The 23,828-nt window shown below is 35.4% G+C and overlaps 2 protein-coding genes across 4 annotated transcripts; both read right to left on the reverse strand.

Moving 5' to 3' along the window:
* Positions 1–118: 118 nt before the first annotated feature.
* Positions 119–6,432, reverse strand: pcgf6 (polycomb group ring finger 6). 2 transcript variants are annotated; one of them, XM_028005940.1, is made up of 10 exons: positions 5,694–6,432; positions 5,460–5,584; positions 4,377–4,473; positions 4,218–4,273; positions 4,054–4,113; positions 3,837–3,951; positions 3,475–3,502; positions 2,502–2,600; positions 1,365–1,451; positions 119–823 (listed from the first exon to the last, which is right to left on the reverse strand). In XM_028005940.1, exons 1-10 carry the CDS (start codon positions 5,735–5,737, stop codon positions 773–775), a joined length of 762 nt encoding a protein of 253 aa, XP_027861741.1. In that variant the 5' UTR covers positions 5,738–6,432; the 3' UTR covers positions 119–772. The 2 variants fall into 2 exon arrangements, with proteins under 2 accessions (XP_027861741.1, XP_027861742.1); XM_028005941.1 differs by having other exon boundaries at positions 229–823; positions 5,485–5,584; positions 5,694–6,367.
* Positions 6,433–6,778: 346 nt separating this feature from the next.
* Positions 6,779–16,044, reverse strand: LOC114137395 (RING finger protein 122-like). 2 transcript variants are annotated; one of them, XM_028005944.1, is made up of 6 exons: positions 15,426–16,044; positions 11,410–11,540; positions 9,398–9,440; positions 9,266–9,307; positions 8,780–8,862; positions 6,779–8,468 (listed from the first exon to the last, which is right to left on the reverse strand). In XM_028005944.1, the coding sequence occupies exons 2-6, from the start codon at positions 11,517–11,519 to the stop codon at positions 8,348–8,350; spliced, it is 399 nt and encodes a 132-aa protein (XP_027861745.1). In that variant the 5' UTR covers positions 11,520–11,540; positions 15,426–16,044; the 3' UTR covers positions 6,779–8,347. The 2 variants fall into 2 exon arrangements, with proteins under 2 accessions (XP_027861745.1, XP_027861744.1); XM_028005943.1 differs by having other exon boundaries at positions 11,410–11,566; positions 15,426–16,043.
* Positions 16,045–23,828: the final 7,784 nt, after the last annotated feature.

A 23,828-nucleotide genomic window follows, 5' to 3' on the forward strand; every position in this document is an offset into this window, starting at 1 on the left:
AAATCTAAACCCGCATTCAATCATTTAAAAAAAAAAAAAACGTGTTTCACTTCTGAATTTATTTAAAAGATATATGGTGGGTTTATTTAAACTAATTTTAAATAAACATTGTTTCTTGTTTGAAGCAAACTGTTTTATTATCAAAGCAGTCAGTCAATAAATAAAAAGTAGATCACACAATGACCCAAAAACCACCAACACAGAGAAAATGAATAAACTAGACAGATGTTGCTTCTCTTCTAGTTTTATCAACAGCTGCAATTAAACTTGGTTGACTAAAAGCCTCCAAGAGAGAAACTGGCAACAGAAAAGTTAGTCTTGTTTCATTTACTGAGCAAATTATCTCAGTTATCAGGTGTTTTTCACATCTTTAAAGGCTTTCCTTAACATTTCAGGGTCAGACAGAAGTTTACTTCCACTCATCATCAACATAAATGCAAACATAAAAAAGGTTTTCTCTTATTCACATCAAGTCAAAATCAAACATACAGCTTCAAAAATATACAGACCCTTCTCAAATATTGATTAAATATTGGTAAAGGCACAGATGGATGCGTGCGTTCGACTTGACTGCTTTATTTGATCCAGAACCGGTTTGGAGGTCCGATCTGTTGGAACATCGTCTCCAAGATTCAACCAAAGTCCAAGAAAAAAGGAAAAATACTCAAGCTCGTCGCTGCAGGTTGTTAATCGTCCTCAGTGGATTTAGAAAAGAGGTGAATCTGAGCCGTTGACCCAGTGAAACTGTGAAGACTCGGGTCAAGTTTCCTGCTCAAGTCTGGCAGGGGAGGACCAAACCGAAGTGAAGCACCAGCAGACCGTCCTGCAAAGGAAACAACAAGTCTAAACTTAAAGCTGCAGTTTGTAACTTTTATAAAAAATAAAATCTGTCAAGATTTTTAATGAAACGGATAACCTGTGGGGAAAAATAAAATTAATCTTTTATAATTCCTCCCTGAGCTACTATTGCCGTCTGAAGAAATGCACCAAAAACAACCAATCAGAACCAGGTGGAGGGGCTTAGCGCTGTCAATCAAGCTTGTATACACGCTGATAAATGAGTTAACGGCAGAGAGACGACTTACGTTTATCTGCTGCCATCAGTGGCTATGCTAACTAGCCTTAGCAGCTTGGAATAGGAAAAGGGGATGAGCAGCGCCACACAGAGGGTTATTGACAGCACTCAGAACCTCCTCCTGGAATCTGATTGGTTGTTTCTAGTTAGCACTGGGAGCTCGAACTTTTCACAGATTATCTGTCTCATAAGATACCGTCACGACATAGTGACTGTAAAAAATATGTTTGATAAAAGTTGCATACAGCAGCATGTTCCTATGTTACTGTGTGTGTGTGTGTGTTTTTACCTGTAGTGCTTCATTACCCACAAACTTCTTAATGTCTTTCAGTGACTGGTGATGATCTAGGAGGTGATCTCCACAAACCAGATCCACCTGCAGGGGGAAACAGAAACTGTTCACACCAGAATGTCTCAATTATTCAAAAATGTTTTTAGGCTAAGCATTTCGACTTAAAAATACAACACATCTGATTTCAATGGATTTTTTTCTCACTTTCATAAAAAATAAAAAATAAAAGAAATTTTAAATGATAGGAAATGTTTTCAAAAAGTAGAGTTGTACAATGGAGTATTTGACCCAGGCTACAAAAATGTTTAATTATGAGAATATAGTCATAATATATCAGCAGAATAAAGACGCAATTTTACCAAAGAACGTTTTAAAATTACAAGAAAAAAGCTTCTAAATTTATGAGGTTATCTGATGTGAGCAGCTCAGTTTGTGTTGTTCTTTTAAAATATAGTTAAACTCCTGCTTCTGGTGATAATTGGATGGTCAAGTATTAAAAGATGAATTATTTCTTCATCTGCAAAATGGAAACCAAAGTAAAACTTCAAGAGATGCTGAACATTCCTCTTTCATGTTGGAGTTTTCATAAAATCGCTACTTTGTTCTAATATTACATCTTTTTCCTGGTAATATTAAAACTTTATTCTTGTATTATTTCCAGTTTGTTGTTGTAAGACTGCATCCTTGTAATATCATGACTTTATTCTTGTATTCATAATATACAATATATATAATATGTACAGTATGTGTATAATATATATATTTTGCTCTGTAATAATGAGTGAAATGCAGATTGTGCACCTAATTTCTGGAATAAATCCATTTTCAGGCAATATGGACTTAAAGTTTTATCAGAATATTTTGTGGTATTATTATGATAATGGTAAAAGTGACAATAAGAACCATTTATCATTTATTTTTCAAGTAAACCTATGATTCTGACTGCATGACACAGCAATCATAGTCCCACAAACACAAATAATGCTCTTGAAAAACATACCAATCTGTAATATGGTTTTCTAGGACAATAGTCACATAAAGACGTTTGATTTTTATCACCAAACTGCTTAATTCTCCCTCTGAAAATGATCTGTATTAAAACTAGCATGGGGGAAATCTAAACTGCAGGCTGACCTGACACTTGGGGCTGAGCTCCATCTTCCTCCGGATGAACAGCTCCACGTGTCGGATGGTGGCTTCGCCCGACACGCAGATGTACGGCCTTTCTAGAGGCTGAAACAACGGCAGAGAGGATCGACTTTAACTTAAAGATATACAAGATAAAGATGTCAACTTTAACAGTGAAAAGTGTATTTGAATGACTAAAATATACATTTTCTCAATTTTAAAGTAACACTTCATGTATGTGAAATGTATTTGCTAATCTTAAATGAGCCTTTTTTCCATTTGAATCAAAGGCTACTGTAATCTTCAGAAGAACCACTAGGAGGAGCCAAAGACTTGTGAGCATCAACACTTCCCCTTATTTTTACAACAAGTTTTCCATAAAAAGAAACTAAAAAAAACTAAATTAATCTCAACAAGGTGTTGATAATGTCTTCAAATAAAGGAAATCCAATTTTTTTTATAGTTTGTCAAACAGGAAATTCTCAAAAGGACAGAAAAACTTGAACAAAAATGTTTAAAAAGCTAATGAATGAGACGCAGAAGCGTTCAACATCAGAGGATACAAAAAGTTATAACGTCATATTAGGATAATTGTAGATAGAAAAAGAAAGGAAGAGTAAATTTCCACCAAAATATTTTTCTGGAGAAAAACATGGACATTTCTGAGAATGAAAAGTTGAAAATGAACAACTTTTATAACTCAGAAGCATCCATGTTTCTTCTAGAAAATGTTTTAGATTAATCTCAAAATTTCTAAGTTTCTTCTAGCAAATTTATTACTTTTTAAACCGAAATTGTCTGCGTATTTTGGTGGAAATTCTCTCCTTTTTTCCCCTCCTACGTGTAATGGAGAGTTAAGAAGCTGACGGTGAGATAAAATTAACCCTTTAGGACTTCTAGCATTACATTTACTGTTATAATGCACTAATAATATTTGTTTGTGTTATGAACATTTGCTATAAAGATCTTATACCTTTACCTTAAAGTCAGAGATCCCATTTTCAGCCCTGAAAACAAAACAGTCAAGAGAAATATGACTTTGATGCCGTCCATTAACAAGAGAACACACAAGTAACTATAACATACATTTATTCATTTATTTTTGAAACTTTACTGAATAAAAATTTGCCTTTAAATTCAGAAGCCCATCTACAAAAATTAAGGTACCCAGCTTCCTCTCACAGTCTTAAAACATTATTGTTATATTTACTGGTCTCTTTAAATTGTCTTTAGGTGTGCCAAAATACAAACAAAAACTATGCAATATGGAGAAACATTGCTCCAAAGTACCAGACTTAAAATGCTTAAATAATTTCTATGCCACATAATATGGAAATGTACCCAACAAACTCCAGGAGCAGATAAATATTCAGCTCAGGGGGGATGGTGAACACGGCTCTGTGAAAGTTATCTTTCCTTTTCTTCAGCACAATGGGACGTTGAGGTGAAACAGACACTGCAAAGATCAAACCACACGTCACATACAGTCAGCATTAAAGTGGCATACTTCATCTATGTGAAATTTGATTATAAATCCAGAGAGGCTGGATGTCGTCACCTGGTTTTGGCATGGCGAGCCCCCTCTCTTTGTAGAAATTACACATTTTTTCTCTTTCAACTGTTAAAAAAACAACATAAAATGCTCACAAAAAACTCAAAGCACCACACCAGAAGCTCAGATGAACACACATTTGGTGTTAGTGTCTTCTCAAACATTCTTACGTTCTTCCAGGAAAGGAACCATTTTATATACAATGTCCTGAAGCTGTCTGTCTGGCCTGCAAAACATAAAGTAATTAACTCCCAGTCGGCTGCATACCAAACAGAAACACAGGGAGAGTAATTAGTCAGCAGCTGCTGCTGCTGGAGGAAAAAACTCACCTGATGTTGTAAAGAGGCTGCGTCTCGTGCACAACGATGCTGCATGTTGGACATCTGTTGCTGCAGAAGAAGTGCTTCACGATGCAGCTTTTGCAAACTTGAAGAAAAAGCAGAAGAAAACTAGTTCTAAGACGTTTTCTATTTTACCGTTTGAGTGAGAGCCTTGAACTTATTCAAGATTTACCTGAACATGAGCAGATAGAGAAATGAGAGAGCCTTACATTGAATATGCAAGCAGAGATGCTTGAGGAAAAGATATTTTTATGTGGCTTTGAAGATATTGGAAGTTCATTTCCTCCAATTTTTTTGCCAACACGTCTACTTTCAAGCAGTCATCGTTTAAGTACAATATTAATGTATTATACTGCTTGTTGAGCTTAAATACAGAAAGAATTTCACTCAAAAACTGTTGCACGACTGAAAAACCATCTCAACATTTTGCAAAAATCACACAATCAATGCCCGGTGTAAAGATAATGAACAAGTTTGACCTGTTTTAAAATTTCTTCTGTATTGAGATGTGGCTAATTCATAAATATTATGGCTACAGTGCTAAAACCTGAAGCCAAAATATGCCAAAGGTGGGAATTAGTTAGATTCAAGGTTGAGATCCCTGTTTCTAAGATAAAAAAAAACTCTTAATAAATATGTAGAAGTTATAATATTTTTATAAAAGCATGAGTCAGTGCAAGAGTTATGTAGTAGCTGGTGATTGATCAAAATCACAGATAATTTGCCCACCAGGCCCCAACAATGTGAACTAGTTGTAATGTGGTTCAGTTGAAAATAAAAGCGCTCAAATCATCTTTTATTGAACTTCCACGAATCAATCTCAGTGGAGAATAATCTAGTCCAGGCTTTAAGGGTCTATGTATTGTAGTTTTTAAATTAGAGCTGATTAAACTCGGTTAAGGTAGTTAAAGATTAGGAGTAATTGTAATTTAGCCATTTTCCCGAAGCTAACTTCGGGTTTCTATTATTTCTATGCACACATTTTTGGTTTTTTTTAATAGTCTCACTCATTTTCCAATAAGCAAATTTGTATGTTGTAATTAGCTTTAATGTGAAATAATCGAGGCTGACCCTCCCTCCGTAGTTTTGTACTCACATGTGTGCAGGCACTCTGTGATCGTGGTGGCATCGATGAAGAAGCCGCAGCAAACAGTACAGCGGATGTAAGGATAAAACTGAGTGAGAGGAAGCTTGGTCTGAGGAAAACAAAAACGTGAATTTGTTTAAAATCACACAAAGCAACAGCAGAAAACTATTAAACATAAATTACATCCGATTTAAAGAAAACGTTAGTGTTTTACGCACTTCGTCGTCAGTGTCGCTGCCTGTAACGTTGGTGGTTCCTTCATGACTTCTTCGACCAACTGACATCCTCGACGGCTGTGAACCGCACTACAATACTTTTTCTAGTCTCTTTTACTTGTTAGTAAATTAATAAATAAGTTTGCCCTTTTATTCTGCTTTGTTAAAATGTGGAACCCTTCTATTCTTAAACTTTTCGTCATGTAAACAACACAGCACTAGTCGGCTAGCGTTAGCCTCCGCACCGTGAATCGCAGAACAAAACAATAACACGCGCCTAACTGTATGCTAATATTAACAATTTCTTAGCGCAGACAAAAGCGTCATTCGATTTATAATTCCACAAACTTATATTTTAACGCGCTACAAAATAAAAATGACACAATTTAAATACTTTTCTGCTACACTATCTTTCGTCCAACTGAATTTCCCTCGCGCTTAGTTTGCAGCCTGGATAACGTCACCGCTTCCGGTCTGGTTTTTTCGAAATAAAAGCGTTACTAGGAGTGACAGAGCTCTCTAATAGATCGTTATTATATAAATAGCTTCATCAGCCAAATATAAACGAACAGCCAATTTCAGTTTAATGGTTATTTGCAATAAATTGATTACTCATCTTTTATGCTCCCATTTCCTTTTGTTATTTTAGCATGTTGAAGCTCTGCTTAGATTCTATCAAACACTGAAATATGTAAAATTCTTGCTATTTTGGTTTATTTCAGTTTTATGTATGCATCTAATAAATGTCTACAGATCAGTCAGAGGCAGTGTAATGCATAACATTTTTAATTTATCACGATAAAATTATTCACAAAGAAAAATCAACACAAATTTTAAAATGACATTTAAAAGAACGATTATATTGATTGTTTTTTGTAGTTGTTTTTTCTTACAAAAGTCAGCTTTGTATTTACAGAGTACCATACAACATTGAATATACTGATAATTAGGTTTAAGGTGTGCATCCCACCAACAGGACATCAACTTAAAGAATCTGTTTACCTCTTAATGGTTGAAAACTATTTTTTAGTTCAGCAAAAGCAATTATTTTTTGTTGAGAATAAATTGGTTCTGTCCCTTTTTTTTTGAGGTATCACAAATCCAAGATTCGAGAAATACATTAAAAATGTTTATCATCACTGACACAATCCAGGTTTTATTGATAATACAAACAATTTAGTTACAACTTTAAAAAGTCACATGGGGACGAGCTTAAGCCCATCATGAACGTGATATTAATTTATTTATTTTGAGCTTCTTTTTCCCAAAGTAGCTTTCTTAACAGAGCTCATATTCTTTGTTATTTTGATATAATAGGCTGGTTAGTTTGTAATTGCCATGTTTTGTAAATTAAAAAAAAAACAGTGTGGATTTTCTTCTTATTTAAGAGAACCTGTGGAAACCTTAATTTCAGTTTTGAGAGAACATGGATCAAAACAGAGTTCTGATTCTTTCTGTGTTGGTGTATAGTGGGCTTAATCCCCCCATCCCTGCTTTTTCCCAAGTCTTCATTTGATTAAAGTCTTGTTAATAAAAAAAAGAGAAAAAAAGACACCATTTTCACAAGGTGGGGAGTCTATGGGGAGCATTTGACATGAAAACATTTCTCTGAGGCAGAACTGGAGGCAGAAATGATCAATTTCACTACAAAACATCATCTGGGAACATTCACAACTTGATAGCACAATTTCTAACTGATCCAAACCGTTTTAAAGTCAGAGGAAGTCACCTATAAGCATTGGAAGAGTGGATGCTGCTTGAAAATGGATCCTGCACCACTGTCAGTTTTTTCACTGCCATTTTGTGAGTGGCATTTTTTTAATGTATGAAAGAGGGTAGTTCTGTTCCAAAAATGTTTCCCAAACACCAGCCAATAGTGTGGCACGTAGCATTGCGTCTAGCTTTGTCAGCTTCCAAATTAATGAGTAGAGTTTACGTAAATAATTTGGAGGCAAAGTTCTTCAGAAAAATCAAACAGGGGTCCACTGTATGTCACTTTTTTTTTTTTGCTACCGCTAACCCTGAATACATAGTCTACGTCTTGGTTAGGTCACTTCACTTCTCTGCTGGCACTGAACAGGTTGGAATATAATGCTAAAACTTATTAATACATGCTTACATGACTTTAAGGCACTTAGCATTAGCATGAGCCTATGTACTGAGAATGTTAGCATTCAAGTTGAGTTCAAAGTCACAAGAACTTTCTCAGCTAGCTTACTGGAAAGTTTTAATCAATATGGCTGCCTTGTACACAAAGCAGTGTCTTTTCGTTGCACCACTGTCAGTTTTTGTTTGCACAAAATCAAGGATATTATGATGTTACCAATCAGTCTGGAAAATGAGAAAAAAAAGTATATTTCAACTCACAACCTGAAGTTGACTTTCAACCAACTTGAGCACAAGATATTCAACATTAAGCGTTCTTACTTTGATTTACAAACCCCACGTTAAGATGTTGTTACCATTACCTTGTGTCTAAGTGTCCCCTTCATACATTTTTCCAAAAATGTTCTTCTGATCACAACAATGTTTATTTTAAAATTTCTGCAAGAGTAACTCTGCCTCAAAAAAATATTTCTATTTTTAAAAAGAAAAAAAAACTAAAGAGAGTTCAGCTGAACGGAGAGTGCTCTGCATTGCTGCGTAGGGCTCCTTTATCAGACTTCCGAGAGACTCTGTGGCTGCTCAGGTGTTTGTTGGGGCTCATGCTGGATTCGACAAACTGACTTGTTACACATCGGACACACATTTCGGATTTCTAACCATTTCAGCAGACATCTAAGGTAAAAGCAGACAGACAAGAGGAAAAACATGACTCAAAAAATCATGGCTATCACAGTTTTTCCTGCAGGACACAAGTCTCAGTTAGCATAGTTGTGCTCAAGTTTAAACATGCAAAGAAAATATATGCAAGAAACTTGACGTAATTAGCAGCGGGAAATTCAGCAATAGCTACAGGACTTCTTGATGTCTGTTAAACTACTTATTGAAGTTTGAAGCATGCAAAAAACTGCATACTTAAAAACATCATATGAGTTGTACATTGTCATAAAAACATGGTAATCAACAAGTACTACTATTGAACTCACTTCTTATGAAAAGCGTGGGAACACGGACACACTCCAAGCTCATCCCTGCTGCGAAACTCTTCCAAACATACTGCACACGTTTGCTGGAAAAAGAAAATACCAGATCATGAAACCACTTCAGCAAATAAAAAAAAACGAACTTATCCTAGAAATCTTCTTGATCAGAGTACCAAGGGACTATGGCGTAACTCTGAAGCCTATTTCTCTTCTCTTTGCCACTCTTCAAAATGGGAAAGAAAAGACAACTTGTCATTGAACTAAGGTAGATGTGCGGTAGTCCTTGTAAGGCTTCAAGAAAATAATCACCAGTTTGCCCATATTTACAGCTATAGCAATAATTGAAAAGTTTAGATGTGTGCTTGATGCTACGGCAACTTCAACTGGAACCGCGGGCTTCAGTCTGATGAATGAACATATAAGAACCTGAAGTACTTTAAATGTTCAATCCCTAAATTCGTATTAGCTTACGACATGTATTCAACTTACACCAAGAAGACTCAGTTTCTTTCCCGCTCCTTTTAGAACTACCTGTTGATGACAAAGGAAATCATTTAGTTTACCTAACAGAAAAGCAAATGAAAACAGTCTTGTAGGAATGTTTCAGTAACAAGATGTTACCTCATTGTAGCCATAATTGTCTCTTGTACCTTGTCTTCTTAGTCTGTAAAGAAGCAACAAAATAAAACTCAGTATGCTGTTTTAAAGGTGGTTTGAAGAGCCAAACACAAGCCATGCTTAGGGCCACGTCTGCAAGAAAATAGTCAGTTTATTGGTCTAAAAACAAAATGGCAACATGAGACATGTTGTTGAGAATCAGCTGAAAATGTAACAAATATTGCACTTTTGTTCCCCAATCAAACCAGGTTTATGGGACTATCAGGTGTGAAAACATCCAAAGTAGAAAAGCGGTAGAGTGGTTTGCAGGCGTTTGCCTAGAAAGTCTGGTTCGTTCATGGAGGTGTGAATGCAGAATCAAACTCTGATGCTGACCAAATAAGCAAATTGTGGTCCACCTGCAAACCTTGGTCTTGTTCTGGTTGAAGTGAACTCTGGTGCAGTTTGAATGCATATGTGAATGCCAAGTGGACTGGAGACCACTTTCAAAGCAGGATGCGGACTACAGCACAGGGCATTCTGGGTAAATACAACAAAAACAAACACGCAAGTCTAGCGCTAGTGGAAGAAATGTCTTGTGGTCTTTTACCAAAGACGAAAGAGAAATCCTACAACCGCTAAAATCTGATGCCGTGCCATTTTTGTTTACATTTTGTAAAGAAAAAAGTTGTGTTTATGTCAGAGGTTTTTGTCATCTCAGGCGAGGAGGGGAACAAAACTTTTCAATTAGTTTAGTTCATTTGACACGGTTCAGTGTGAAAGCAATCTGCAACAACTGAAAATGTTGCAATTTTGGTCCCTAATCAAACCGAATCTTCTTTATTATCAGGAATGAAAACACTCAAGACAGAAAGAAGGATACAAAGAATATAAGAAGAGATTTTATGTCTTTGGCCTACTTAAATATTGGTGAATAATTATAGCTGATTGGTTCAGGATTTTATGTAACATGCCCTCTCCATGCAGCTAAAAGAAAAGTTACAAGTTTGTCACCAAAAACATCCGTACTGTGCAAATTATGTTTCCTTATCTATCTCCACTGATACAAGTCTTGTCATGCTAAATGAATCAGCTGGGGATGCTCGGCGCTTCAAGCAGTCCTGGAATTCGTACGATGTCAAATTCATGTAACAACCTGAGCAGTGAAGTCCCTCACACTGAGCAGGGCTGCACAAGAACATCAAAACTTGGACTCTTCACTGTAAATTACTTGAGCTGCATTTAGTTGTGTCTACTAGCTTTTACTTTTTAATTCAAAGAAATCTGGCAAGTTTTAGATTTTGAACGTAAGTTTGTCAAATATTAGTGAGTTGTGTTAGCTTTTGATTAATTTTGTCACATCTCCAAGAGTTGAGTGAACTAACAGTTTCAAGTGCGTTTTCATACCTGATGGTCTGGTAGACTTGGGCCGATTGGGGACCAAAATTGCAACATTTGTTACATTTTCAGTTGGTGTGGTTCGCTTTCACACTGCACTATGTAAATGAACCAAACCTCTTGAAAAACATTTTCCCCTTCTCACCTGTGGTGGCGCTGCACCAAGAACCACTGAAGGAAACCACGTGAAAACTTCTGAAGAAGACACTGAGCACAACTTCCTTCTTCACAAAATGTGAACAAAAATGGAGTGGCGTCAGACTTTACCTTTTTGTCTTTTGTCGTTAAAAGCCAGGAGACATTTCTCCCCTAGTGTTAGACTTGCACGTTTGTTTTGGTTGTATTTACCCAGAATGCCCTGCGCTATAGTTCACTTCCTGCTTTTGGAGTTGTCTGCTTGGCGTTCAGATTAGCACTCAAACCATGCCAGAGTTCACTTAAACCTATTATATTAATGCATTTGTCAGTTTGCAGTGGTTGAGGACAATGTCTGCTCAGATTCAAATTAAATGTTTCTGTGCAAAATTCAAAGTGATTTTTAATAAAAAATGCATTAATGCAAATTAAATCAAAATTTCTGGTTGACTGTACTTGCTTCATTTTCAAGTTAAACCATCCTCAGATGTTTTACAGTGTACCTGAACAAGTAGCAGCAGTAGATGAGGCTGAGCATGAGGATGAAGAGGCCGATGCCCAGGAGGATGATGTAAGTATTAAGCGGCAGGTTAAAGAGACTTTCGCTTGTCATCTTGCAGTCAGGGACGAAGTCCTGCAGTTCAAAATCACACAGACACCCTAAAAATGGGAATCATGGGTAGAGATTATTTACCTTAATAGATTAAATTATATCCCTTTTTAAAGTCCCAGCAGAATATTGAGAGAAGCTTGGTTTAGACAGAATTAGCATCATATTTTCAATGAAACAAGTGTTTTTTTAGGGACTTGGCTGGAACCAAATAGGAAATTATCTTTTATTATCCAACAAACATAAACGTTTACAGTAAAAATGTCATGAATGCAACAAATCAAAACAAAGTATTTGAGGTAGAGTTGAAAAACTACAATCCAAAGAATCTGAAACTGCATTGACCTTAACTCAATATCATCAATATTCTGGATCGATCCACCCACCTCTAGTGCAGGTATTTATTTTACAAAATCAAATCAAAGGGTCATTATTGTCATGGTTTTCTGCATCAAGTAGTTGTACAATTTTTCCTCTACTTGATAAAAATAAATTAAAAAACATATTGTGGGTTGTTTTTTTTTGGCTCCAAAGTCAGAATATTCATTAATTTTCAGTCATTATTTCAGAAAGTTTTATGTAATTTTTGTGATTTCCTTGCAAAAACACAATCTTACCAAGTATTTATGGCTGCTTTCAAACACAAATATTTTAACTTTCCAGCAAGATACAGGAACTTGTTTTAAGTCAATAATTTCTTAATATTAACAAAAACGTACTAGTTCCACTGCCAGATTATTTCACTTATAATATGGGAAAAATGTTATGTTAGAATTAAAATAATCTGCTGGAGGAACTAGTACTTTTTAAAATCAATATTAAGGAATCATTTACTTGAAATAAGCTCCACTATCTTGCTAGGAAGTTACTTGTAAGTAATTTTTATCCTATTTCAAGGATACTGAGATATTTGCACTAGAAAGTAGACCAAAAATACTTGTCTACATTTTGTGTTTTTGAAGTGTTTTATTTTTGCCTTGAGTCAGATTTCTCATACATAATCTCTTGTTTGGTGCTTTGTATAACAGTTTCTGACTTTTCTATGAGCGGAAGTCACATTTTTACAAATATTCTTCACACTGCATAGCGCCTGCATGTCACAGGAATGTGATGGACCTTCATGTTGGGTTCTCAAATATTTTAATTGAGAATAAACGTTTTTCTTAGCCTTTGGTGATTAAACGGAGCTGCTTTCCTTCCACACAAACCTCCATCAGTGTAGTGCAAGGATGCAATTAGCACATTTTTACGGTTAGACATAATAGCTTGTACTCCTGCTCAGGAGTCACGCTTTAATACACAAAGCTCACACCAGTACAGAGGGCTGGTAAGGCGAGTGTTTGGCTGGACGTTTAGGTTAAAGAGGAGGCAGCTGTAATCTTAGCACTATGTTAGTAAATCATTGATAGTGGAGGACCAAAAGGTAGGCCACTGTGCAAATGCTGCATGCATGCATGAACAGGTCTGAACTTGAACATGGTTAAGGTGAGGTAGTTGATCTGATCTAGAACCGTTCAGCTGTTTCTGTAGATTTTTCCTGCTGATGTTCATAGTTTTGTCTGCTCAAAGGAAAAAGAAAAAATGTGGTGTACATTTTTGTGTTGATTCTTGTAAAACCAACTTAAAAGGAAATGTAGAGAACGGTAGGTTATTAGGAGTTTATATAAAAATTGAGTTCCATGTCTATAGTCAAGATTTACGTGGATAGTTGATTAAAAAAGATTTTGAATTTTAAAAAAAAAGGAAAAAACAGTTAAGCATGTACCTGGCAATTGCAGAAAACCGGAATAATTAAGCGTAACACACTGAAACATTATGATGGCAGCCCCTGAAGGACATGTAGCCATGCCAGATATTTACTTCATCATAAAGGTAGAAAAGTTTAGTAAAAATTGGTATTGGCCTCAAACCAATCAAAAAAAATCTACAGATTTCTTGTGGTTACATTTTGGAGGGAAAACCACAATGCTAATGTAGCATTTAATGTAGCATAACATGCCAAACAGTCTTCTGTCATATTTTTTCATACTGAATGGCTATCAATTCCAGATTATCTAAGATTACGTCTATCATTGTGGGTGTTGGTAACTTTGAAGCTGTGAAAAATTGGGTTAGTTTTGAAAGAAAGAAAAATCAAAAGACTCCTTTCCAGTTATACCTACTTATCTGAACTCTACTTGGTTTTCCATGGGGTGTAATGGAAAATTACCTTGAATCACGTTTATCCAAACAGGTACTAATTGACTTTTTTTTTTCAAAGATTACATGTGAATCCATACGCCTGGCAAACTACTAAGTAATCCTGCAAGGCCTTGTGGGTAAAATACTTCCAAAGCAGCTGTGCTGCCAAAGAGTCACTATAGATCAATTTGGCAACATTTTAATCAAAAACAATCTGATTTTTCTCTGTTTAACTACAAATATGACATCATGCTCTACATATGAAAATACTGCATCCGAAGGTTAACTAGCTTGTTTTCAAATTGTCAGTAATTAATTATGCAAGTATGAAAATTTTCATAATTACAATTAGTATTAAAAAAATGACTGTAGCTCATTTTGGAGGGAAAACAACAATGCTAAAATGTAGCATTAACTGTAGCATACACATTTTTCCAAGCATATTTTTTATGTAATATCCCTTTTTATTATCATTTTTTACATATCCACAGCTTCAGTCTCATCTAAAAAATGCTTTGGCATTTTGAAATCTGGTTAGTTTTGAAGAAAACCACTATCAAAATGTTAGCTTAAAAACATTTAACATCTGCAGTCCCATTCAATACATCCACATTTAGATTCTGTTTAAAAAGATCTGCCTTCATGGGCTGTCATTGTTAAAGAAAGGTTAAGTAATAAACATAAAAACGAATTGTCAAGGTTTGCAGGTTCTCAGCTATAGAATATGTTGATATAACTCTTTAAACTAACTTGTTCTAAACTTGAGATTAACTAAATGGATGGGGAAAAAAATTTCATAAAGATGGATAATACCTGGAAAAAACCTGATTTGTCATAGAAAGTGTTTTTCTGTGAGACACATATTTAACATATTTTGGAGGGAAAAAACAAAGCTAATTGCAAAGCTAATTGCTAACCATGCGATCTACAATACCTGTTTTGTATGCTTTGTATGCTTTTCATGCTAACAAAATGTCTATTTAATTGTACAACTTTTAAATGTGTCTGTTAAGTAGTACTATTTATCTGTGTCTAAATAGTACAGTTATTTTTGACTAATTTTTAGTCTCTCAAAAATTTAAAACTGTTAATGTAGCATATTTTGCATTACTGTCATATTATTTCAGTTCAGTTAAACATTATTTAAGCTGGAATATCCAACACTGTTACGTAGCACCTTGACTTAGAATGAAATGGGTTGGTTTGAAAGAATAACGAATTAAAATATTTTAGATTTAAATCTTCCACTGACGTACTTCCGGTCCGGACGCGATCAGCATGGCAGCACCGAGTTATCAATTATAGAAGCTCCAGATTGAAAACATATGAATTAGTGAATAATATCTAAAATTATATAAAATTATTAAATCTAAAAATAGTGGTCAATATACATTTGGTGTCTAGTTAACGGGAACATAGACAAGGACAAGTAGCACATTTGCCAACAAGATTGCAGGTGACTCATAAACTTTAATTTGATCCTGAAAAAGTTCAAAACACTTCTTAATTTATAATAGACTGCGCCAAAAGCATAAAAGAAGCAACATCTTAGATGGGCGGAGTTTGTTTAATTTGCCTTTTGACTCCAAAATCGTTAAAGCTGCTTGTATCGGTTCTCCTTTGTCAAACTTTAATGGGTTGCAATTCAATCAGAGTCAGAGGGACCACAGTTTGTGTGGCGCAAAATATGAAGAAAGGCTGTGCAACTGGTGGATCCAAAACACTTACCGTAACACCAGTGAACCGGATGCATCCAATAACATGTGAAGGGTTGACCGGCACTCAGCCGGGAAAAGTTTTGGGTTTCTCAACAAGTTCTCTGGGTTTGGTAACTAAAAACAGGTTTACTTCGTCTAAAACACGAAGGAGACGTCCACTAAACACTCCCATCGACTGTCAGATCCGCCTTTGTATCTTCAGTGGACGACAAAGAAACCTACGTGGAGTCACGGATGCAATCCCAAGTCACTGTTATATTCTTGTGTCACTCTTTTTATCAATGGCCTCGATTTCCTGCTGTGGAGAGACAAAGGAAAACGACACGGATGGATTTCCCTGTTATCCGGGCAGGTTCTCCCGTGGAAAGTCGATGGCAGCGCCTCCATCTGCCTCCCTGCTCCATACGCAGAACCCGCGGCGCAGCGTCGGTAACACAGGAAGACAACAGCGCTAATCTTAATTCTGATCCAGGCTCCTCTCACGTTCACTCTCCTCCCTCGTCTCTCTTCTCCACTTCTCATCTGCAGCTCTCGGTTTGTAAACAGATCTCTGCTCATGTGATTCACTGCCTGCATCAGAGCTCTGCTTTCGCCGCCCCCTCTTTCCTTCCTTCCTTCCTTCCTTCCTTCCTTCATTCATTCATTCATTCATTCATTCATTCTCTTGCCCTCCTTTTACCCCTCTTGCGCCTCTTGGCTTGTCCCCTCCTTCCTTTGCAGCTGTAAGCTATTACTGAACAGCAGACAGGCAGATGTGGAGGCTGAGCAGTAATTGGCCTATCGATCAGGGTAACTCATTGTAGATGAGAAAAGATTTAATAAACATACAAGTGAGAATTAGACTTTTGTAGTCATTACTGAAAATTAGAGATATAAATGATTCAATAAGAGAGGGAATAACAAAAGAAGTATATTTCCTACAAGGATTAGTGAACTTACAATTGTCGATTAATGGTTTATTAAATTAAAATTAGTTCAAAACGATTAAAGTTGCAGAAAAAACTGTTGTTGAACTGTCATAACAGTATAGTATAAAAATTAAGCTCCTCCTGGCTTTTATTGGTTGTTTCAGAGCAAGAAGGGTTTTAGTGCTATCAATCACCCCTCAGTGTGGTGCTGCTCATCCCCTCCTCTGCTACCCTGCAGCTAGCAGAGCTTATCGTGAATGCTAGTGCTACTTAGCATTCATTCATGCTAATTAGCATGAATTAATTTGATGACGGTGGATAAACGGATTTGCTGTAACTGTAAGTTATTTCAGTTACTCATTAGCACATTTAGCAGCGTGTACATGAGAATGACTGACAGGGTTAAACCCCGCCTCCTGGCTCTGATTGGTTGTTTTTGGTCTGGAGCTGTGCATTTAGCTCCGGGAGGAAGTGAAAGAGATCCATCTGTCTCATAGCAAATTGTCACAACATAGTAATAGTGTCAAGAAATACTTTTAAAAAATATTTTTTATAAAAGTTACATACTGCACCTCAGACCTTCTTTAAATTTGTTTTGTTTGGCCGCCGTCCAGCAGAGGGCGCCACTGGTCATTTTTAAGCAGAATCATTTATACACAAACGGTCCCAAGATGTCCAAGTTATGAGGGAATTATAATTGTTAAAAATAGTTCAAATTGTATATTAAAATTATTTTAAAAATGTAATTGTTAAAATTGTTTAAAAAAAATTTAAATAATTTTTTTTAAATATAATGTTCCTTTTTAAAATTCAGCATTATGAATAATTTAGCCCTTCATGTTATTGAAAGATGGTCGACCCACTTGATGCAAGAGAAAACTCAATTTTAACCCGTTAATCGATAAGTTTCATCCCTAATGAGGAGCCTATTTTTGACTGTTATGTTTTATGTTTGCTTATATTTTATTTTTGGATCTGGAATGGACCACGTGGACCAAAACAAACAAATAAACACAATTCAGTGCTGAATTGCTGGATGCAATGACGTGGTTGTTCTCAGGGTGTGAATATATTTAAATCTCACCTCAAATGTACAAAAATAGAATACAGTGTTGTTTGTTATTTAGAAAAACCTAAAAAAAAAAATTTTTAAAAACTCAGACTAGTAGCCAGTTTAGAAGTGCTGTTTTGATTAAAATTTGATTACTTACGTAAATAAACAGAAAGCTGTAAGTTTTTATGTAGAAATTATTTGGAACATATGAACCAAGGCAACGCAAATGTGCAAACAACAGCGCCTCCCTGCGGCCAACTGTGGACCAATGAATTGTGAAATAAGTTTCCCATCAACATATTGGTGGAGCACAGCTGTTTTCTGTTAGATTAAGAATAGTTTCCAGGAACAGAAAGTTTTTGTCATTCAAAGACAATTGGACACAAACCTTTAAAAACAAATCCTGCAACAGACGTCTTTAGTAGTTTATCTTTATTTGCTCAAGGATACAGAAGCTTTTGCTCCAACAATTAATCTGTTTTCTACTTTTTGATAATTTTCTTTCCTTCTAGATTGTAAAAAAAAAAACTCCATAGAAATGGGTAAATGTATTAAAATGTGAAAGAACTTTCTGTTAAGACTTCTAACAGGTTTTTCTTTCTTGTGTTCATGTTAATGTTTGAGAAATGTAAAAATATGGAAATTTCAGTATTTAAATAGAAATGTTTCTGAATGTACCAGGAGTTAAAATACGATACAATTTCAGTTTTTCAACACGAGAAATGTTTACAATGTTTTTGAATGTACCTGGAGAAATACTGTAAAAATACTGAAAATTTCTGTTTCGTATTAATAGAAATGGAAATAAATTACCGGTAAATATGATGAACATGCTGAAATTCTGTATTAGAGTTGATAGAAATGTTCACACAATTAATACAAAATTTTCTAATTTTCTAGCAGGACATTTTCTTTTTTAATGAAAATTTTACCTACAGTGTAGTTAATCATTATGTAACATGTACAAATATTTAGATATTTTTAAAATAACACTTGATATGTTGTTTGGTGAAGTTCATAAATTGTCAGATCAACTGTGAGCTACAGTTGGATTAAAAATAAATATATTTTGGTTTGGGGAATCTGAAAGAGATGACAGTGTGAGAGATTTCTGGAAGGAGAAATTGCAAACAGAGTAGGTCACTTTATTTAGCGTCGCATTGAAACCAAATAAAATCCTCTGCTAGCATATTTTCATATTCTCTGAAGTCTTATCTGCATCTGATCATCTCATCATGACAACTTGCTTCAAACATGATATTATTTGCCTCCGGTTAATGCAGGAGAGTCCATTTTAATGTAAATTGATAATGGCTGCAAGCTTTTTATTAAACGTTCATTCTTGCTAACATAAGAAAGCAGTGAATGAGAACAGATGTGTCCCTTTTTGACAACAGTCAGCCTGCTGATTTGATTTTTTTTTATCACTCTTTAAAAAAAAAACTTTGGAAATGTTTATTGGAAATTATAAATTTTTTAGATTAATTAAAAAATTTCAGATATTTTCTTGCAATTTTTCAGCTTTTGGAGCTCAGAAAACCCTATGGTTTTTCTTGACAATTTCTGAGATTAACCCCAAAATTTCAGATTTTTTTAGGAAGTTTTTGACTTTTCAAGCTCAGAAATCCCCAAAGTTTTTCTTGAAAATTTCTGAGTTTAATCTCAAACTTTTATAGTTTTTCTTTTATAAGAAATGTTTGACTTTTCAATCTCACAAATTTCGGAGGTTTTTCTTGAAAATTTCTGAGAGTAATCTCAAATTTCCCTTTTTTTTTCTTGTAGATTTTCACCTTTTGGAGATCAGAAATGTCCAAAAAATTAATCTTAACATTTCAGATTTTGTAATTATTTTTTTGTAAGACATTTTCGACTTTTTAAACCCAGAAATCTCCAAGGCTTTTCTTGACAAATTCTGAGATTAATCTCAAAATTTCGAAGATGTTAGGCGGAAATTTGCTATTTGTTTTTCTATCAACTATGACCCTAATATGCCGTCGTAGAAATGACGTATTAATCGTAGAAATGTACTAATTCAGTCTGGCCATGAGTTTTTTTTAATGCTCTTATTTTGTATTTCCAGCAGAGGGCGCTGTAGGACAATAAAACACTCTCTTTAATCTCTGATTGCTGAAGAGGGCATTGTTACTTCTTTACCAGTACAGATAAAAAGGTGTATTTGGACTCTTTTTCCCACTTCTGACTTAAACAACTCTGTTATGTAAAACCAAGTGAGCTGAGTGCTTTTCTCCAGAATATCTTGTGTGACAATATTGCACAATAACAAGCCCCGTACTTTGAGTCACACAGTTTGTTTCTGCTTTTTCCTGCTGCATACCAAGGCGACCATTCAGGCAGGAGGACAAGAGCAGTATGAGCCAGCACAACATTTTTTTTTCTGGTGATTACCTCATGGAGGTCAGCCCCCCCCCAGTGTGATGCAATGAGTATATATGTAAATGGACTACTGAGGTCTAACCAGAAAGAACAAGATTTAACCAGCCTGCGCCTGATTTGAAGTTACTCACTTCCAAACTTCACACAAGTTTGATGATAAATTCCAGCAGTGCACTGAGAGAAATGCCCATTTGTGTGGAGTAGAAGCAGAAAAAGGGCTGAAAACGTCTGTAATGACATTTACTTTTACAAGAAATCAGCATTATTGTGTCATAAAGTTGTAAAAATGTTTATCTTAAGTAAAAATAATGCACCCTTCTATGTTTGTATGGGTTAATTTAGCTTTTTATTAGCATCAAACTTGTTTATATCTATCTGCAACATTTAAAGTATTGTTTAAGACTTTGTATTTATATCCTAATTAGACATTGCATTGACTTCCATTAATTTTGGTTCTGTAGTAACTAGTTACATTTACTTTAATAACTTTTCTTTTTAAAAAAAGATGTACTTTTAGGAGAATTTGTACTCTTTACTTTTACTTGAGTAATTTTATTATGAAGTATTATGAGGGACTGTTTAGGACAAAAACTACATTTTCTATATTTTCTTCTGCCCAATAGTGCATTAACACTTATCCAAATTTGAACCACTTCTGGAACATTTAACCCTAAGAAAAACATGACTATAGGCCCACTAAAGTTCTTTAGAAAATAGGGGCAAATACCAGAAAACATGAACACAATGACCTGCAGGTTTGCGGATTTCCGTTGTACTGTTTATGCATTCATGTCTTTTCTCCGTAAAGATGTTTATAATAAAAACACTCTGCAGTTTCAACCTGCGTGCTTCTTTATTTGCATAACCAATGACACAGTCAAAATCAGTCAGGGCGTGCAGCTGTGGACATGCAGGACATGTAAATGATAAACCACAACAGTTACCAAAGCAGAGGCCTTCTGCAGACCTTTATGAAAATATCTTATCTTGCACTCAATACTCAGAAGGACTTTAGACATGTTTTATCAACTTGATTGATATTTTCCTTAAAAGTGGAGTACTCTATTTGTTACTAGAAAAGTCTGTTTTCATTTTTGCTGCAGGTAGACATTCATTTAATTTAATTTATTGCATCTGAGAATCACATATGGTCAAATTAATTATTCCAAAAGATAAAATAAGAGATTTTCAATCCAGAAATGTTGCAGTATAATCTTTATGACTCACAGTTTTTTCAGAAAACATGAATACGACAAGTTAATAATAAAATAAAGGGTTTGTTTTAATGCAGAAATGTTATGTTTGGGTCTATACATCCATTCTGGATTGACAATGACCAGGAGATAATCACTGGCAACTTCTGTGAGGAGGGAAGACCATGAGGTGGCTGTGTTCAAGTATGTCACAGGAAAGTTGAGTGGAATGAAAAAAAGCTTTAAGTCTTAGGAAGATTTATGAGGCAGTAAATGGAAATGGAGCTGGAGCTCAGTGAGATACAACACAGATTTATCGACAGGATGGACTGAACCGCTGCATTCTGTTAAAGAGATTTAAAGAAATGCTTTTGTTAAAGTGTTGTGGTATTTGTTGATTCATTGTGGCTTTTCTTAGTTACATTTTGTTGCTGTGTTGTGGCTTTTCTTAGTTCGTTGTCTCTTTCTGTTGTTGCACTGTATCATTTCTAGTTGCGTTGTGGCTTTACTAAGATTGCGTCTTAGTTGTGGCTTTTCTTGATTGCATTGTGGCTTTTATTGATTGCATTGTGGCTTTTATTGATTGCATTGTGGCTTTTCTTGGTTGCGATGTGGTTTTTATTGATTGCATTGTGATTTTTCTTGATTGCGTTGTGGCTGTATGTTGTTGCATTGTGGCTTTTCTTGGTTGCGTTGTGGCTTTTCTTAGTTGCGATGTGGTTTTTATTGATTGCATTGTGATTTTTCTTGATTGCGTTGTGGCTGTATGTTGTTGCATTGTGGCTTTTCTTGGTTGCGTTGTGGTTTTTATTGATTGCATTGTGATTTTTCTTGATTGCGTTGTGGCTGTATGTTGTTGCATTGTGGCTTTTCTTGGTTGCGTTGTGGCTTTTCTTAGTTGCGATGTGGTTTTTATTGATTGCATTGTAGCTTTATGTTGTTGCGCTGTGGCTTTTCTTGGTTGTGTTGTGGCTTTATGTTGTTACGTTGTGGCATTTCTTACATTTTGTTTTTGTGTTTTGGCTTTTCTAAGTTGTGTTGTGGCTTTTTGCTTTGTTGTGAGTTTTCGTAGTTGCGTTATGGTCTTTTCTAGTTGCATAATGGCATTTTGTTGTTGCGTTGTGGCTTTTTGTTGTTGTAGCTTTTTGTGTTTGTGTTTTGGTTTTTCATACTTGCTGAATTCAGTGCAGAAAGTTACCTTCAGCAATATCACACTTGTGGCTTCATCCAGAAGAGAACCAGAACCGAACCTGTAAGCCGGATCTACAGTCTGTGTAGTGTAAAAGCAGCATACACACAGCCAGTCGCAGCTTCTTCAGTGGCTCTCCAGGAAAGATAATAGGCTTTGAAATCTTGTTTATTAATAACAAAGGCTCTGGGATATATAGGCCAACTGTCTGGGAGGAGCTGAGTGACTGTGTCTGCTCCAAGGACGCGGTCACACCGGCAGGGGCGGAACATGACAGGTGAAACAACAAAATCAAAATCTTGCAGAGAAGGTGTGGATGAAGCTTTTCACTTTTCCTTGACAGCATTAGTTAAATATTAAGACACACTTCCTGGAAGGTTGCACTTCTGACACATGGTGAATTTAGAAACTGCAAACTGATTTCAAATGGTTTTAGTAAAGTGCAAAGGTTTTGGAAAACTCCAAAAAGACATCATTGGAAGAAATATTAGACAATTAATGCTTTAAAAGTAGAGAAAATGCATCAATTTTGAAGTTAGTGGTACTCTAAAGTAATGCAGAATTAAATTTTACATTAATTTAATTGGATTACATTCAGACTTCATATTAAAATTTAGAATATTTGGATTCTTGCTCGAAATAGAGTTGCGCATTATGGACAAAGAACTGTCACAATATATATTTTTATCACAGTTTTGATTATCATAATATGGCTTCAAAATAAAAGTCTAGTCTTAGAAAATGTACACAGAGCAATAAAAATTCTATTTAAAAATACAGAAATCTCAACCTACCAAAAAGTATTTGCATGTACAGTAGAACATTTGCACTCGGTAGTCGAGTTTACTTTTGCATGAATTTCTGCATTAACCTGTTTAATCCCACCGGCAACAATTGCTGCCAGACATTTTTTTTTACTTCTGGAAGCTCTAAAAGAATTTTTCTTACTTTTGGCAGCTAATTTAAGTTTTTTAAATCAAATAATAGAGTGTCTACTCTAAGCAGTATCAATTTCATGTATCTAGTGTGAAAGTATCTATCCACATGATCAGATCTCTACTTCCTGCCTGTGACTCTGGACGTAGTAAATGTCTGTCTCATACCTGTACAAGAGGAAGTCAGTAAAATATTTAAATAAACAAATATAAATAAAATATTTTGAACATGTGTTCTTTCAAGTGTCTTCTACTGATATATAAAGAAAATTTTATCCCTTCATTCATCTTTTGATCATAAGAGCAAATGTAAGCATGGCAACAATTGTTGCTGCTAGCATAATACATAGACTGCACTGTGCTGTGTACATAGATTTGCTGTTTATTCTATATGTCCTGCTGTTCCCATACAGGTTAAAACTATCAGATATTTTAGATTGTCTAGACCTGAAGGAACATCAAAATGATGTCTTCTACATCACTGTCGTTCCCACAGCTGAACCCTTCACCTTTTTCACCCCCCAAAGGGCCACAAAGTGTGGCCTATGCACTGAATGACCTGAAACTACTTTAGGACACATTCAAGGTGTAGTTGTTGGTCTGCTAGAACAGGGAGAATGTCCTCCCATTCGCATATTTGCTCATACTAACATTTTCACCTGATTTTGCCTCATTGATGCCAGAAGCCCATTAAAATGCGTCTAAGTCGTTTTAAACTGTGTGATTGTGAGCGTGAGTGG

The sequence above is a fragment of the Xiphophorus couchianus genome, chromosome 22 (genome assembly GCF_001444195.1).
Source record: "Xiphophorus couchianus chromosome 22, X_couchianus-1.0, whole genome shotgun sequence".
NCBI lineage: Eukaryota > Metazoa > Chordata > Actinopteri > Cyprinodontiformes > Poeciliidae > Xiphophorus > Xiphophorus couchianus.